The sequence below is a fragment of the Piliocolobus tephrosceles genome, chromosome 17 (assembly GCF_002776525.5).
Source record: "Piliocolobus tephrosceles isolate RC106 chromosome 17, ASM277652v3, whole genome shotgun sequence".
Taxonomy (NCBI): domain Eukaryota; kingdom Metazoa; phylum Chordata; class Mammalia; order Primates; family Cercopithecidae; genus Piliocolobus; species Piliocolobus tephrosceles.
The window spans coordinates 51,787,665-51,804,092 of record NC_045450.1 but is presented as its reverse complement, the minus strand read 5'-3'; the positions used below and the strand labels follow the sequence as shown (position 1 = coordinate 51,804,092).

Below are 16,428 nucleotides of genomic sequence, written 5' to 3'. Positions count from 1 at the left end.
GGGCTTCCCTCCTCCTCCACCATCCCTTTGCTTTGGGGGTTAGATCCTGGGGTATGGGGAATTAGATGGCCTCGTCCCACAGATCTATACAGCTTCCATTTGCCCCAGAGACTCAGGAACCTCTGGGAATCAAGGACCTAATCAACACTACTTTGGGGCAAAAATACTGTGGGACACTATGCCAGTGTTCCTAGCAGCATTATTCACAATAGCCTAAAGGTGGAAAGAACCCAAATGCCCATCACTGGATGAATGGATAAACAAAATGTGGTATATACCTGCAATGGAATATTATCCAGCCTTAAAACAGAAGGAAATTCTGATAGATGCTACAGCATGGATGAACCTTGAAGATATCACGTGAAGTGAAATAAGCCAGACACAAAAGGACAAATACTGCATTACTGTACTTATGTCAGGCACCTGGAAGAGTCAAGTTCATAGAGACAGAAAGCAGAATAGGGGTTACCAGGGGCTAGGACGAGGGGGTAACAGCAAGTCATTGTTGAATGGGTACAGAGTTTCAGTTTAGATGATGAAAAAGTTCTAAAGACAGAATAGTGGCAATGGTTGTGCAATGATGTGAATGTACTTAATGATACTGAACTGTACATGTAAAAATAGTTAAAATGGGGCTGGGCACAGTGGCTCATGCCTGTAATCCCAGCACTTTGGGAGGCCGAGGCGGGTGGATCACAAGGTCAGGAGATCGAAACCGTCTGGCTAACGTGGTGAAATCCTGTCTCTACTAAAAGTACAAAAAATTAGCTGGGCATGGTGGTGGGCACCTGTAGTCCCAGTTACTTGGGAGGCTGAAGCAGGAGAATGGCATGAACCTGGGAAGCGGAGCTTGCAGTGAGCCGAGATGGCGCCACTGCACTGGCCTGGGCGACAGAGCAAGATTCCATCTCACAACAAAAAACAAAAATAGTTAAAATGGTAAAATTTGTCATATGTATTTTACCACCAAAAAGCCCACAGTGGCCAGGCATGGTGGCTCATGCCTGTAATTCCAGCACTTTGGGAGGCCGAGATGGGCGGATCACCTGAGGTCAGGAGTTCAAGACCAACCTGGCCAACGTGATAAAACCCCATCTCTACTAAAAATACAAAATTAGCCAGGCATGGTGGCGGGCACCTGTAATCCCAGCTACTCGGGCGGCTGAGGCAGGAGAATCGCTTGAACTCGGGAGGTGGAGGTTACAGTGAGCCAAGATTGCGCCACTGCACTCCAGCCTGGGTGACAAGAGCAAAACTCCATCTCAAAAAATAAAAAACTAAAAAAAAAAAAGCCCACAAAACAATGAAACAAAACTGTGGGACAGGCTGGGATATGCATGGGCTGCAAGAGATGCCAGAGGAATCTGGATGCAGCAGTAAGACCTAAACTGATGGACAAGTGAGCATGGGGTGTGGCTGTCCTACTGTTCTGAGGGGTGCACTTGAGACCATGCAGGCAAAAGGCAAGTGTTTTGTACCCCAGGCAACTTTGCAGTAGCACCCCTTGACTGAGTGTAGCATCCAGGCACAGCCCACTAAGGAACAGGCAGCAACACTCCCTTTCTCCCAGGGCTCAAATTGAGACACCATTCACTTCATGCACCCATTTTATAGGTGGAGAAATTCAGGTCAAATCAACACTTCTTTATTGAGAACATCCCTGTGGATAGACTTTGGAGTGGCCCTGGGGGAGATAAGTGCGGGTGGAAGAGAAGATCCCAAACTACCAAAAGTTTGCTCCATGTCACAACCTGCCCTAGGCCTTCAGGCCAATGTGAACAGACGGGCACAAGGTTGAGCAGGATGAATGGTAAATGCCAAGCTGGGTGCAGTGACAGGGGCACTGGCAGTCTGGGTCGACCTCCCATAAGAAGGAGCCACACGGAGACACTGAAGGGTGGGAGGATTTGAAGAAGGGAAAAAGAGAGGTTGTCCTGAGGCTGGAGAGCTGGGCACAGTATGGTGTTGACAGGGCCTGGCCTAACTGGATGTCAACATTGAGGTAAGGGGCATCATGGGATGACAGGCTGGAGAGGGCGGTGCAGGTCCCACACAAGAGGCAAAAGCTCTAGCTCTGGCCTGGAGGCAGCAGGGAGCTCCTGCAATTCTAAATTGGGGTGGGTAGAACTCTTGTCCCCAGGTATGTCCATGGCCAGTATCCCCAGGGCCTGGGTGGTGGGGCAAACCCCTCTTTGGCTCCTTCCTGCATAGCCACCCTTAGAATTGCCTCTGCTTCTCAGGTCTCTGAGACTGGTACAGACTCATGCAAAAAGCCATCTTCTTCCTCTTGAGCTTCATGCCCACGCTCATGGTAAAATCCAGCTGCAGGTACTTTTCATCCTTGTAGCATGGCCAGCAGGGCAGATTCCCATCATTGGGGTTTCTGCCCAGAAGAAAAAAAGAGAGGATTACGTGTGTTCCTCTTCATCATGCTTCTTTCTCTCACCCTGCCCTCATTTAATTTGCCCTTGGGAATTGGGGTTCCAGAGGGCTTTACAGAGATGATACTTAGATCTTTAAGAAAGAGTAGGAAAGTGTGTATTGGGGTGGGCCTTCCAAGCAGAGCAAACAGTATGTGCCAGGTTGAGAGATAAAAGACCAAGGCTTTTGGAGGAAGCACAAGTCAAGAGTTAGGTAAAAACAGAGTGTGTGTGTGGCTAGGCGCAGTGGCTCACGCCTGTAATCCCAGCACTTTGGGAGGCCAAGGCAGGCGGATCACGAGGTCAGGAGATCGAGACCATCCTGGCTAAAATGATGAAACCCTGTCTCTACTAAATACACAAAAAATTAGATGGGCGAGGTGGCAGGCGCCTGTAGTCCCAGCTCCTTGGGAGGCTGAGGCAGGAGAATGGCGTGAATCCAGGAGGCGGAGATTGCAGTGAGCAGAGATCACGCCACTGCACTCCAGGCTGGGTGACAGAGCAAGACTCTCTCAAAAACAAAACAACAACAACAACAAAAAAAAACAGAATGTGTGTGAAAGGGATCGAAGTGGAAAGGAGATGACGTACAAAAGATTTTGAAAGGCCTTTCATGCAAGGCTGAGGGGCTCGGACTTTATCTTGAGGCAGAGAGAAGCTATGAAGAGTTTTAAGCAGGTGAGTGACTTGGTCAGATGTTATTTCGGAAAGACGCCTTGGGCTGGGTAGGGTGGCTAACGTCTGTAAGACCAACACTTTGGGAGGCATAGGTGAGAAAATGGCTTGAGCCTGGGAGTTGGAGACCAGTCTGGGGAAAATAGCAAGACCTCATCTCTCCAAAAAATACAAAAATTAGGCCAGGCATGGTGGCTCACGCCTGTAATCCTAGCACTCTGGGAGGCCGAGGCGGGTGTATCACCAGGTCAGGAGATCGAGACCATCCTGGCTAACATGGTGAAACCCCGTCTCTACTAGAAATACAAAAAAATTAGCCAGGCATGGTGGCAGGCGCCTGTAGTCCCAGCTACTCGGGAGGCTGAGGCAGGAGAATGGCATAAACCCGGGAGGCAGAGCTTGCAGTGAGCCGAGATTGCGCCACTGCCCTCCAGCCTGGGTGACAGAGCGAGACTCCGTCTCAAAAAAAAAAAAAAAAAAAATTAGCCGGGCATGGTGGTGTGTGCCTGTAGTCCCAGCTACTTGGGAGGCTAAAGTGGGAGGATCACCTGGGAGACCAAGGCTGCAGTGAGCTGTGATTGCACCACTGCACTCTAGCCTGGGCAGCAGAGTAAGACTGTCTCAAAAAAATTTAAAAAAAAGAAAAAGAAAGACACTGAGTATCATCCGGATGGACTGAAAGGAGAGAAGCTGGGCACAGTGGCTCATGCCTGTAATCCCAGCACTTTGGGAGGCTGATGTGGGTGGACTGCTTGAGGTCAGGAGTTCAAGACCAGCCTGGCCAACATGGTAAAACCCCATCTCTACAAAAATACAAAAATTAGCCGGGTGTGGTGGCCTGTAATCCCAGTTCCTCGGGAGGCCGAGGCAGAAGAATCGCTTGAACCTGGGAGGCGGAGGTTGCAGTGAGCTGGGATTGCGCCACTGCACTCCAGTCTGGGTGACAGAGTGAAACTTTTAAGAAAATAGTCACAAGGCTATCCAAAGCTCTCTTTACATGTCGCCTGCCCCCTATGCTGGGTCAGACACCTCCTCTATGCTCTCAACATGCCTTGTGCTCCCCCAGTACAGCTCTCAGCGTGCCAGATTGTAATTTCCTGATTTTATGTGGTCAGCTGCTGGAGGATGGGGCTCATGTCTGCAATATCCTTGAATTCCAGCTCCCAGTACTGGGGCTGGGCCCAAAAGAGAGCAGTGGTGAATGACTGTGGAATGCTTGAGTGAATGAAGAGTGTGGGTCATGGATCAAGAAGGACACATTCTGGAGACATTTAGGATCTGGTGACTGACTGGGGAAAGCTGAGGAACAAGGGACACTCTGGTTGGGCCAACGGCAGTTCCTGTAGGACATGCTGGGGCAAATATCCGAAGCAGCTGGCCATCGGGTCCAGCACTGGGCAGGTAGAATGGCCAGATGTGTTGCGGGGGTAGACTCACCCTGTGCAGGCAAAGTTGGCCCAGTATTTCATCATCCAGAGGCTCAGTGCCTTCTCCTTACCTGTGGAAAGGCCTGGGGGCAGAATGGGATGTGGGATTTCAGACAGAGCAGGGGATGCTGACATCCCACCCTACTCTTGCTGCTTTTGCTGCCTCTGGAGCAGAAGACTTTCATTTGGGAGAGCATTACAGATTAGGAACTGGTAAGCTCCCTGTGGCCAGCCGATGGAGGGCTGGGTCTGCATACAGAGGTGGAAGGCTAGACACCCAGTGGGGGTGTCTGGTGGGGCCTTCATACCTGTGGCAAAGGGGCCCCCGAAGAGGAAGTACATCTCATCCCCATGGTCTGCCCAATCAGTGCGGGGTTTGACAATTATTTCACGAGCGTGGTGCTCAAATTCATACAGGTAGACAGGGAGTCTGGCATCTGTGAAGAGGGAAACTGAGGAGGGCTGCAGGAAAACCCTCAGCCTAGGCTTCTCATCCACCCCGTGTGTCCCACTAACCTGCACCAAGCAGGAAAAAGAACTTTGGCTTCAGAATCAAGGGAGCAGACTTGAATCCTGTCTGCGCTATTCATTCGCTGTGTGATCTAAAGCAAGTAGCTCTACCTCTCTGAATTGTATCAATAATTCCTTATCTTCAGACTGAGAATGCTAAAACCTAATTCACAGGATTGTGGCCAGGATCATGGAAGCCTTCCTTTTCCCTGTTCTGAACCTTCCTTTCTTGGCCTCTTATTGAAGGGTCTTTGGTGTCTGCAGTTTCCAGCCCCTACTTTAACCTGTCACCCACATGTTCCCCTAGCCGCAGTCAGCCTGGACTTTCACGGTGCCCCTAAGCCTGTCCTTTCAGCCAGGAAGCCTTCCCTGACCACCCCAGGCTTCTCCTCTGTACTGTCTGAGGTTGCCCAGTTCCTCTCTTATACTTTTTTTTTTTTTTTTTAGAGACGGAGTCTCGCTCTGTTGCCCAGGCTGGAGTGCAGTGGTGTGATGCTGGCTCACTGCAGCCTCCCCCTTCTGGGTTCAAGCAATTCTCCTGCCTCAGCCTACTGAGTAGCTGGGACTATAGGCATGCACCACTATACCTGGCTAATTTTTGTGTATTTTTAGTAGAGATTGGTTTTCACCATGTTGGTGAGGCTAGTCTAGAACTCCTGGCCTCAAATGATCCGCCCCCGCCTCGGCTTCCCAAAGTGTTGGGATTATGGGCATGAGCCACCGCTCCTGGCCCCTTCCTCTCTTATAGTTGATAGCATGCTGCCTCCTCTGTGGTATTTTAGAATCCTACACTAGCCCAGAAGTACAGAGAGGGTTGGGGAGCAGTCAATAAGCCCAGCTGGTAAACAGCACACCTGGAGAGTGGACAGGGCCAGTGTGGCCACTCATGGGGACCCCACATACCTCAGTGGTAGTGAACAGTCTGCAGCGTGGTGTACATGAAAGTGGCATCTTGAACTATGTCCATTATACGGTTTCATAGCATCTTCCAGTTATGCTCATTGACATTGTCCAGGTACTCCTCCTCCACAAGTGGTACCTGCTCCTTGGTGATATTCTGGGTGGGGAGGCCACACTTATCTGAGGCCTGGGTGCTAGAGATGGGCCCACCAGCGACTTGGATCCAGGCTCAGCCCCCCAGGAGTTTTTGGCCTGGGAGGGGAAAAAGGGAGATTCCTGGGAAAGTTTCCATCTCTGCAGATTGTAACCCCGAATTTTGCTGCATAACTTCCTCTATGACCCTAAGCACCTTACCTATAAGCAGTCATCTGATCCCACACCAAACCCCAGGCCCTCCAAGAAAGATCCTTAACTGGCTGGGAGCCCCTTTGCAGAGAGCAGCTACTAGGTTAAAAAAACGGGGGGTCAGCCCTATCCAAACGGAGCACCCCGGCCAGCTGGGTCCCTCACCAACAGGGTGTGGGTACTCCAGAGCATCTTAGTGATGGTTTCCTTTCTCATCGCTTGCCGGTTTAGCGGGAACTTCACAATCTGTCCACAAGCCAAGGACCCCAGTGTGGGTCAGGCCTGAGCATTAGGAGGGATTCTGGCCAGAGCCACAAAGGCCCCAAGGGTCTTGCCCATCTAATGATGAGTTCTCAGACACAGCACACAGCCCAGGAAGGGCCCATGACTCTCTCTTGCCCGCCTGCTCCCATCCTACTCATCACTACCACCTGGACTAGAGCTGAAGTGGTACTGAGCGGGGGTCCATCCTGAGTTGGGGCATCTACCCTGACCCAGGGGCAAGGGAGGGCTTCAGGATTTGCAGTTGCCTAGAGGCTTGGGAATGAACATCATAACCCATCTAAACTATGAGAATTTATGGCCCTCAAATCTCCAACAGGCCACACTTGGCCCTTCTTCCCCTCCAACATTCATGGCCAGTTTTTACTGTACAGGGACTACAGGAGGCTCCCAAATATATGTGCATCCCCAGAAGGGCTACTGGCATCTGACCTGGTGCCCAGCACCGTCCAAGAGGCATCCTTCCCTGCCTCCACACTGTGGTACTCACGTAAGGCAAGAGCCAATTGAACTCCAGGTTGTGGACACCTAGAAGGTAGGGCACAGATGAAACCTGCCCTTGGGTCAGGAGCACCAGAGAGTCATCTGGGATCACCACACCATCCACCACAGGGCCCATGGACCAGATAATCTACAAGGCAAAGGGCATTGCCAGCCAGGTTCCTCAAGTATCTTCCCAGAGTCCCTGCGACCTTGGGTGCCCCTTCAGAGGCTGCTCTAGCCTAGGCTCTTTGATTGCAAAAAGACTGGAGCTGGCATGGTGAGCCCCAGGAGGATGGGTGTGGGAGGGAAGCAGGATAGGCAGGACCAAGCTACGTGGACTTGGGATGCTTACCGTGGGTATCTATATAGCTCACTCCTTCACCTCTTGAAAATCTTTGCTAAATTTCACGTCACTGAGTCCTGTCCTATCCATTCTATTTAAAAGTCCACACCTCCCAACATGTCTAACCCCTTTACCCTCTCTATTCCTTGCTATTCACTTATTACCTTCTAAGGAGGTGGATAATATATTATTTACAGAGTTTATTGTCCTTCCCCACTGGAACATCAGCTCCACTCGGGAAGGGATCTTGGCCTGAACAATTCCCTAAGTATCCCAAGTGCCTGGCACAAAGTAGGTGCTCAGTAAATACTCAAATTGCAAAATGTGGCCTGATTACCTCTTCAGGGTCTCTCTGGAAGTTCAGTTGGAGGAATCTCTGTGGGGGAGAGGAAGGGATCAGAGTTAAAGTCTCCCCAGTGTGCTCTTAAGACAGGGTCCCTGGGGAAGTAATTGGGGGTGGCTGGGTACCAGGATAGGAGGATGGCCTTCGGGTAGCCAGGTCAGGCAGCTGGAATGTTCTACCTACCATCTTGTTGGACACACGCATCACCTTGGCCCCTGAAAGTGCCCTCAGGCAGTTTACCAGGATCTGTGTGCTGTTGTGGTTGCATCCAGCCAGGTGGGCAACCTTCTATAGAGAGAAGGGATGCTCAGGGGTGCTTCCATCCTGCCCCTCCTTGCTGAGCCCTGGGGAAGGGGAGGCACCCACCTTGGCCACTTTCAGTGGGTTACGAGTTATGAAAAGTCTGAGTAACGCAGTGCCACTCTCAGAAATGGCCCGATGGAAGAGACCCGAGGCTAGGGGTGACATCATCTGCAAGAACAAGGAGGAAAACACCCGTGAGATGCCCAAGTAGGGACATCTGGGCTGTTCTGGGCATCTGTCTGGCCATGAGCAGGCAGCCTGAGTGAAGCCAGGAAGGGCAAGTAGCTGAGAGGGAGTCAGGAGTCCTGGGGTGATGTCTTAGACCTAAAGCCAGTGGTCTTTCTGCCTCTGGTCTGTGCAGTGGGCCCAAGGGGGTTCCAGAGGGGATGTGAGATTGTGAGAGGGAATCTGCTGGTGTGGGAAAGGGGTCTCCCTCTGCTTTGGGGCTAGAAATGAGGGGTAGGTGGAAGGGAACTCATGGTTTCTGCAGGTTGTTACCTGTGCTGACAGCTGTTAGCCTCTCTCCATTGCTCAAGTTTGGGGAACAAGTACATCTAGGGCCTCCCATCCTGTCCGTTGGATACCTCAGACTTCATGTGCCCCAAACCTGCTCCAGCCAATCCCTGTCTGGCTGGCATTCCTTATCCCATACCATCCCCCAGCCCCAGGGGCCTTCCCTATCTCTGCTAATTACCACACCCCAACTTCCCTAGTCCTGTCCATTTGGCCTCCTGGATCATGCTGAGCCATCCTCTGCTCTCCATCTTTCCTGTTCCTGCTTTAGAGCCAGCCCCCATGATCTCTCCTAGGATATATCCTATCCCCATCCCTGCCCCTCCCAGTCTCTGCTCCTGTTTCTTGCCAACCCAGTCCCATGCAGCAGGCTGAGCCGTCTCTCTAAATGCACATCTGTTTGTGTCACTTTGCTGGTTAAAATCTTTCCCTGCTTTGGAGAATCGCTTGAACCTGGGAGGCAGAGGTTGTGGTGAGCTGAGATTGTGCCCTTGCACTCCAGCCTGGGCAACAAGAGTGAAACTCCATCCCCCCCAAAAAATTTTTTTTCCTCTGCTTTTTAGTGAATTTTGGATAAAGTTGCTTAATTCTCTGGGCCTTCGTTTCTTTATCTGTAGAATGGGGACAACAGTAGCTTTCTTTTTGGGCTATTGAAGGAATTACATGGATGATGACACCTAAGGTGCTTAGAAGAGTGCCTGGCACACAGCAAGTGCTCAGCTGTTGAGTATTATTATGACTGTGGCCAGCAAGGTCCTGTGTGATGTGTTCACTTCCCAGCCATGTGCCCCTCACAGGGCACCTTACATTACACCCACATTCCAGGCACATCCCAGGTCAGCAGTTACACACGAGTCAGGGGCAAGGCCCTCCAACTCATGCCCCTGGCTCGCAGGCCTGGTGTGAGGTCCTGGCCTTGCCCAGGGGGCAGATGGTGGGCTCTGTTCAGGGGATAAAGTTCTGGGGGAATGTGGAGAGGCAGGAGGTGCTGGGTAGCACCTGGATTCGCTGATTGCCCCAAGCCTCAGCACTACCCGTCCTGGGGCTCGGTTTTCTCATCAGTGCTATCTGTCAACAGAAGAGACATCCTTGGCTGTGAGGGGCGGTACCCTTGGCAGGGGTGAGGGCAGGTGTGTGGCAGGCACGTTCATGTACACGCAAACCTGCACAAGGACTGTGCAGTGGATGATACATTTGTGGGAACGTAGGAGCGTAAGTCTGTGCTGGGTCCGTCTGGGCATTGCTCTCACCAGTCCTGAGATGCTCATGGCCTCCGCCGACTGGCCGAACAGGGTCACATTTCCTGGGTTTCCCCCGAAGGCTGCGATGTTCTCCTGCACCCAGCGTAGAGCCGCCATTTGGTCCAGCAGTCCCCAGTTCCCGCACGCATGGCTGTCGTCAGTGCTGGGCGTGCGGGGTTCACTGTCAGGGTCCCGGGCTTCGACAGTCGGGGTGCGTAGGGCTGCCCTCCTGGGCTTCCCACACTCAGCCCAGCGTTGCCCCTCTAAGACCCTGTCCTGCGACCACACCCCCTACCTTGGAGTTAGCTCGCCCCAACCAGATGGTATGGAGCGCCCGCCCCTTCCACCGAGGGCCAGGCCCCGCCCCCGTCTCGCAGCCCCACCCCTCCATCCCCGCCCCAGGCCCCGCCCCACCCTTCCCACCCAGTCCCCGCCGCTCCAGCCGGAGCTGCGGTCCCAGAGGGTCCTGGCCCCGCCACCTTAGGAAGCCGAAGATGCCGAGCCTGTGCTGCAGAAACACCAGCACCACTTTCTCGCGGGCGGCCAAGTCAGAGCCCTCGTACGAAGAAGCGGCGCCCACGATGAAGGCGCCTCCCGGGAACCAGACCATCACCTGGGCGAGGAAGACCCGGGCCTGAGCGGGGCGGTGGGTGGCGGTGGGACCGCGGGCGCGGGAGACTTGGCACTCACCGGCAGCTGGGGGTCCTCGGGCGCGCGCGCCGGCGCGTAGACGTTCAAGTACAGACAGTCCTCGCTGAAGCGCAGCCACTTGTACTGTTCCCGCGTGCTGACATACAAGGAGGCCAGCTGGCCCCAAGACTCCTGCAGGCACCTGCGGGCACCAGGTAGCGGCGGCGGCCGCGGGGAGATGATTTCAACCCAGGGTCCGCAGTGAGAGGACAGAACCCAAAGCAAAATCCAGGCAGCATCTGTGCGTGTCCATGTGCGTATGCATGTGCGTGCGTGTCCATGTCCGGAAGGCCTCCGCCAGCCCTAGGACCCAGGACTGGGAGGCAGGTTGGCCTCTCAGGAACCATCCCCTCCCTGCCCAGCGCCTCACTCTGTGGGTCTGCCTGGGAAGAGATTCCTGCTCCTATGGGAGACGTTGTTGGTGCTGTCAAGGCAGGAACCTGCCTGCCCTGGGCACCTCCCTGTCTTTCACGTCCCACCCTCCCCTCAGTCTCCCTTCTGCCTCCCAAACAGCTCTGGAATATGGTCCCTCCCCTCCATCCCCATCTCTAGGGGGATGTCAAGGCCATCACCATCTCTAGTCTGGATCCCAGCCTCTTCACACTCCTCCTACTCCTCAGCCACACTCTGGTGGACTATGTCACTCCTCTTCTTCAAATCCTCCCTAATATGTACAACTCTGATATATCAATAAAAACAAACAAATCAACAAAAATCTTCCCTGGCTCTCCACTGCCCTCAGGATAAAGTTCAGATACCCAGGGTACCCAGGCCCTTCTTTCCATCCCGTCATCTCTGTCCCAACCACCCTTTGCTATACATACATGTGGGCCCTTGCCTCCCACCTCCAAGCCCCTGGGCCTCTCAAGCAAATGCCTTCTGCTGTGCCCAGCAAACTCCTATTCATGTTTAAGGCCCAGCTCAAGTGGTGTCTCCTCTGCTGGTCACTTCCTCTTCTGTGACTCCTGATGTCCTGTTCACTTTTTGTTTTTTGAGACGGAGTCTTGCTCTGTTGCCCAGGCTGGAGTGCAGTGGCACGATCTTGGCTCACTGCAACTTCTGCCTCCAGGTTCAAGCAACTCTCTTGTCTCAATCTCCCAAGTAGCTAGGACTACAGGCACGCACCGTCATGCCCAGCTAATTTTTGTATTTAGTAGAGTCGAGGTTTCACCGTGTTGACCAGGCTGGTCTCGAACTTCTGGCCTTAAGTGATCTGCCCACCTCGGCCTCCCAAAGTGCTAGGATTACAGGCATGAGCCACCGTGCCCAGCCTCCTGTCCACTGTTGACCGTGTCCTGGCTGGAGTTATTTCAGTTGGCTGTTTTTCTCCCCAAGTGACCATGCACTTCCCAAGGGCAGGAATGGAGGTAGACTCATCTAAGTCCTGGCACCCAGCCCAGTGCCTTATACTGTATTGGTATTTGGGGTATTTTTGGAGCATGGGCTCTCTGGCCACCTCACCTTTTCTCCCTGCTGGCCCAACCCCTAGGTGTCTATTCTCATAACAGCTGGGCCTGGACCATTTGGGGTGCAAGACACCCTGTTTGCCTCGCCTGTTCCTCTGGTCCCTTCTGCTGTTGTCCTAGCCTAGCCTGTTCCCAGAGCATCACTGCTCCCTTTCACCAGTCCTTCCCTACAGTATTCCAACACTCAAGCCAAACCTGTCCACCCCCACCCACATTCCCAGCAACTATCCCATCTCTCTTTCCCTCAGGCCAAACTTTTTAACAGGCTACCTTCCCCTCCTCTCCAGGAGAGACCCAGTTTCTCCAAGGTATCAGCATCTGTATCTCTACAGATTGTTTTGTGTCTTCTTTGTTTGACTTCTTGGCAGCAGCTAATGTGGTATTCGAATGCTGTCTAGTAAACCACATCTACCTTCTCACTAGGAAAGCCAGGGCTCTGATAGCCAGGAACTGGGACTATGAACAGCCAAGGCTTCTGTGCCCATCCCACCACCAAAGCCATCCTGTCGTGGTCACCAGTGACATCCATCTAGCTAAATCTCTGTCATTGTCTTATTTGCCCTGACAACCCTCAACGTGGTTGACCACATTATATTCCCCTTTGTTCTGTCTCCTTCTCTCTTTTTTTTGTTTGAGACAGAGTCTCGCTCTGTCAGCCAGGCTGGAGTGCAGTGGCACGATTTTGGTTCACTGCAACCTCCGCCTCCTGGGTTCAGGTGGGAGATATCAGCTCACTGCCTCAGCCTCCTGAGTAGCTGGGATTACAGGCACATGCCACAACACCTAGCTAATTTTTGTATTTTTGGAAGAGACAGAGTTTTGCCATGTTGGTCAGGCTGGTCTCAAACTCCTGACCTCGTGATCCACCCGCCTCGTCCTCCCAAAGTACTGGGATTATAGGCGTGAGCCACTGTGCCCAGCCTCCTCTCTTTTTTTAGAGACAGGGTCACCCAGGTGAATGCAGTGACATGATCATAGTTCAATGCAGCCTTGACCTCCTGGGCTCAAGTGATCCTTAGCCTCCCAAGTAAGTAGCTAGGACTACAAGCACGCACTATCACACTGGATAATTTTTAAATTTTTTGTAGAGACAGGGTCTCACTATGTTGCTCAGGTTGGTCTAGAACTCCTAACCTCAAGGGATCCTCCCACCTCAGCCTCCCAAGGTGTTGGGATTACAGGCGAGAGCCACCATGCCTGGTCAGATTCTCTTTCTCAAACAGCTTTCCTTCTCTGGGCTTCTGTAACACCCCGTGCTCCTGATTTTCCTACCACCTTGTTAGTGGTTCCTCCTCCTCTCCAAGCCTAAGCATGAGAGTGCCCAGTCCTCGACCCTCAGTTGTTTTTTTCTGACCATCCTTTCTCCCATCATCTAGGCCCAGGGGCTTCACACCACTGATATGCTGATGATCAGTTTGCCTTCTGTCTCCCCTCTCCAGCCACCTACCCGCCCTCCACATGGAATATCTGTCAGCACGTCAAATTTAACAGGCCCCAAAAGGAACTGTGTGTGTGTTTTAGATAGGGTCTCACTCTGTCTCTCAGGCTAAGAGTGAGTGGCATGATCACAGCTCACTGCAGCCTCAACCTCCCAAGCCCAAGCGATCCTCCTACCTCAGCCTCCCAAGTAGCTAGGACCACGGCACGGCACCCAGCTAATTTTTTAAATCTCTTGTAGAGACAGGGTCTCACTAGGTTGCTCAAGCTGGTTTGGAACTCCTGAGTTCAAGTGATTTTCCTGCCTCAGCCTCCCAAAGTGCTGGGATTACAGGCCTGAGCCACTGCTCCTGGCTCAAAATGAATTCCTATTTTGCCCAAACTTGCTCTTGCTCCAGTCTTCCTCATTTTGATAAATGGTACCCCTATTTCCTTGTCTGCTGTGGCCAAAAACTAGTCATTATCAGTGATTCCTCTTCTTCCCTTGTGGCTTATATCCAATTCTCCAACAAATCCTGTCAATTTTACTTTCTAAATAAATTTGGAGTCTGATACCTTCCTTCCACCTCCCCCGTAACTACTCAGGCAGAAACTACTATCTCTGCAACATCCTTCTCTCCCGCTGCCCACTGCAACCACCACCCATGGGCTATTCTGAGCAATCCACAAATTCTTACACTTGACACTCCGTTTCCAAACAGGCATTGTTCTGACAGCTCATAGTCAGTTTCTAACAACTGACACTCAGACTTCTATATAGTGAACGTCCTAACCTCTAAATCCCTGATCTCCAAGGTTCTAACAGTGGCCATCTCATGTTCTGTCACCTGATCCCTGATCTTTGGGATTCTAAATAAGTCACAGAATGTTCACAATAACTGGGATCTTACCAGTGACAGCCAATGTTCTGACAATGAACACCCTGGTATTTTAGTAACTGCTGGTCATGTTCTAACAGTGGACAAACTGTTTCTTTTTTTTTTTTTTTTTTGGAGACAGGGTCTCTGTGGCCCAGGCTGGAGTGCAGTCAGTGGCGACTCATGGCTTACTACGACCTTGACCTCTTGGGCTTTGATCAAGTGATCCTCCCACCTCAGTCTTTAGAGTAACTGGGACCACAGGTGCTCAGCACCACCCCCAGTTATTTTTTTAAAATTTTTTGTAGATATGAGGTCTTGCCATGCTGCCCAGGCTGGTCTTGAACTCCTGGGTTCAAGCAGTCCTCTTGCCTTGGTCTACCAAAGTTCTGGGATTAAAAGTGTGAGCCACTATGCCCAGCCAACAACCTGTTTTTAACAGCTAGACACCTAGGGTGGTATTTGTATCTTTTTATATCAGCTGATACCCAGGTTCTCAGACATTTTTCTAAACCTGTGCTTTAACCAACTGATGCTTAGCATTGTTAATGATTGCCACAGAATGTTCTGGACAGTGGATTACTCAATAGTCTGAATAAATAGTAAATACACTTGTTCTGGGTAAACTGCCAAGCCCTGTGCTTCAAAGGGCAGTCATTGTTCCAATCATGCTTCTGTGACTCAGGCCTCAGTCCCCAGAGAGAGGGAAGAGCTCCAGACTGGGTCAGGAGGGTGATGTGAAAGTGAACACTGCCCCTCAGGCACATTCAGGAAAACGCAGCAGGTGCTGGGGCCCGGTCAGTGACAGCCTCCCCCTTGCCTGGAGCTCTCTTCTAAGAAACCAACAACAAGGCTGGGCGTGGTGGCTTATGCCTGTAATCTCAGCACTTTGGAAGCCTGAAGCAGGTAGATCACGAGGTCAAGAGATCGAGACCATCCTGGCCAACATAATGAAACCCTATCTCTACTAAAAATACAAAAATTAGCTGGGTGTGGTAGCATGCACCTGTAGTCCCAGGTACTCGGGAGGCTGAGGCAGAAGAATCGCTTGAACTCAGGAGGCAGAGGGTGCAGTGAGCCGAGATCATGCCACAGCTCTGCAGCCTGGCGACAGAGCGAGACTCCGTCTAAAAAAAAAAAAGAAAGAAAGAAAAGAAACCAACAACAGCATTGTCAGTGACTTAAACACCATCAGAACCAGTTAGCTCATGATATGGGTCTGAAAACTGAGGCCCAGAATGGGCCCTAGACCTGCCTGTGGTCACACAGTGAGTTCTTCTTAGTGAGTTGTGCAAAGCCCCACCCAGACGCAGGCACAGGCCCACTACCCCCTCCCAATGGACAGGCCTCTGAGTCTTACCCAGGTGGGTGGGTGGTAGCATCTCTGATTCCTTTCCAGGGCTCCGGGGGTTCTGGAGGCACAAACCTGTGGACACCTAGAAGAGGTCTGGAGAAGGGGACTCCTAAAAAGACTTGGATGGGTGTCTTCCCCATGTGCATCTGTTTTCCTTGCAGGGTTCTATATTTGGTGACCACTTGAGGCTTCTTGGTGTGCAAGGCACCTGGGAAGAGAAAGGAAAAGGGTCACCTCTGCTCAGCCACCCAGCCACAAATGGGATCCTGGCTCAGCCACTCAGCCACAAATGGGACCAAGACACCTGGGAAGAGAAGGGAAAAGGGTCATCCCTGCGCAGCCACTCAGCCACAAATGGGACCCTGGCCCATCTGTCATGGGAAGCAGCGGCTGCTTTTCACAACAACTGATCATACCCATTGTGTGTCTGTCCACTTTTTCTTGTGCTTCTCTCGGAATTTTTTCTCTCATTTAACTCCCTTCCTCCCCTCCCCTCCCCTCCCCTCCCTTCCCCTCCCCTCCCCTCCTCTCCTTTTTGAGATGGAGTCTCGGTCTGTTGCCCAGGTTGGAGTACAGTGGCACAGTCTCGGCACACTGCAAGCTCCGCCTCCCAGGTTCATGCTATTCTCCTGCCTCAACCTCCCAGACAGCTGGGACCACAGGCACCCGCCACCATACCCAGCTAATTTTTTGTATTTTTAGTAGAGACAGTGTTTCACCATGCTAGGCAGGATGGTCTCGATCTCCTGACCTTGTGATCTGCCCGTCTCGGCCTCCCAAAGTGCTGGGATTACAGGCTTGAGCCACTGCGCCCGGCCTTTTTTTTTTTTTTTTGAGAC

The 16,428-nt window shown here is 52.1% G+C and overlaps 1 protein-coding gene across 1 annotated transcript in view; it reads right to left on the bottom strand.

Moving 5' to 3' along the window:
- Positions 1 to 1,606: 1,606 nt before the first annotated feature.
- CES4A (carboxylesterase 4A) overlaps positions 1,607 to 16,428 on the bottom strand; it is a 27,254-nt gene continuing 12,432 nt past the window's right edge. The window contains 13 exon segments of the mRNA XM_023210404.1: positions 1,607 to 2,383; positions 4,533 to 4,605; positions 4,831 to 4,959; positions 5,936 to 6,089; positions 6,443 to 6,523; positions 7,050 to 7,190; positions 7,723 to 7,761; positions 7,912 to 8,016; positions 8,095 to 8,199; positions 9,795 to 9,948; positions 10,265 to 10,398; positions 10,476 to 10,617; positions 15,596 to 15,797. Coding sequence (XP_023066172.1) covers positions 2,218 to 2,383; positions 4,533 to 4,605; positions 4,831 to 4,959; positions 5,936 to 6,089; positions 6,443 to 6,523; positions 7,050 to 7,190; positions 7,723 to 7,761; positions 7,912 to 8,016; positions 8,095 to 8,199; positions 9,795 to 9,948; positions 10,265 to 10,398; positions 10,476 to 10,617; positions 15,596 to 15,797 — 1,625 coding nt within the window. The 3' untranslated portion in view covers positions 1,607 to 2,217.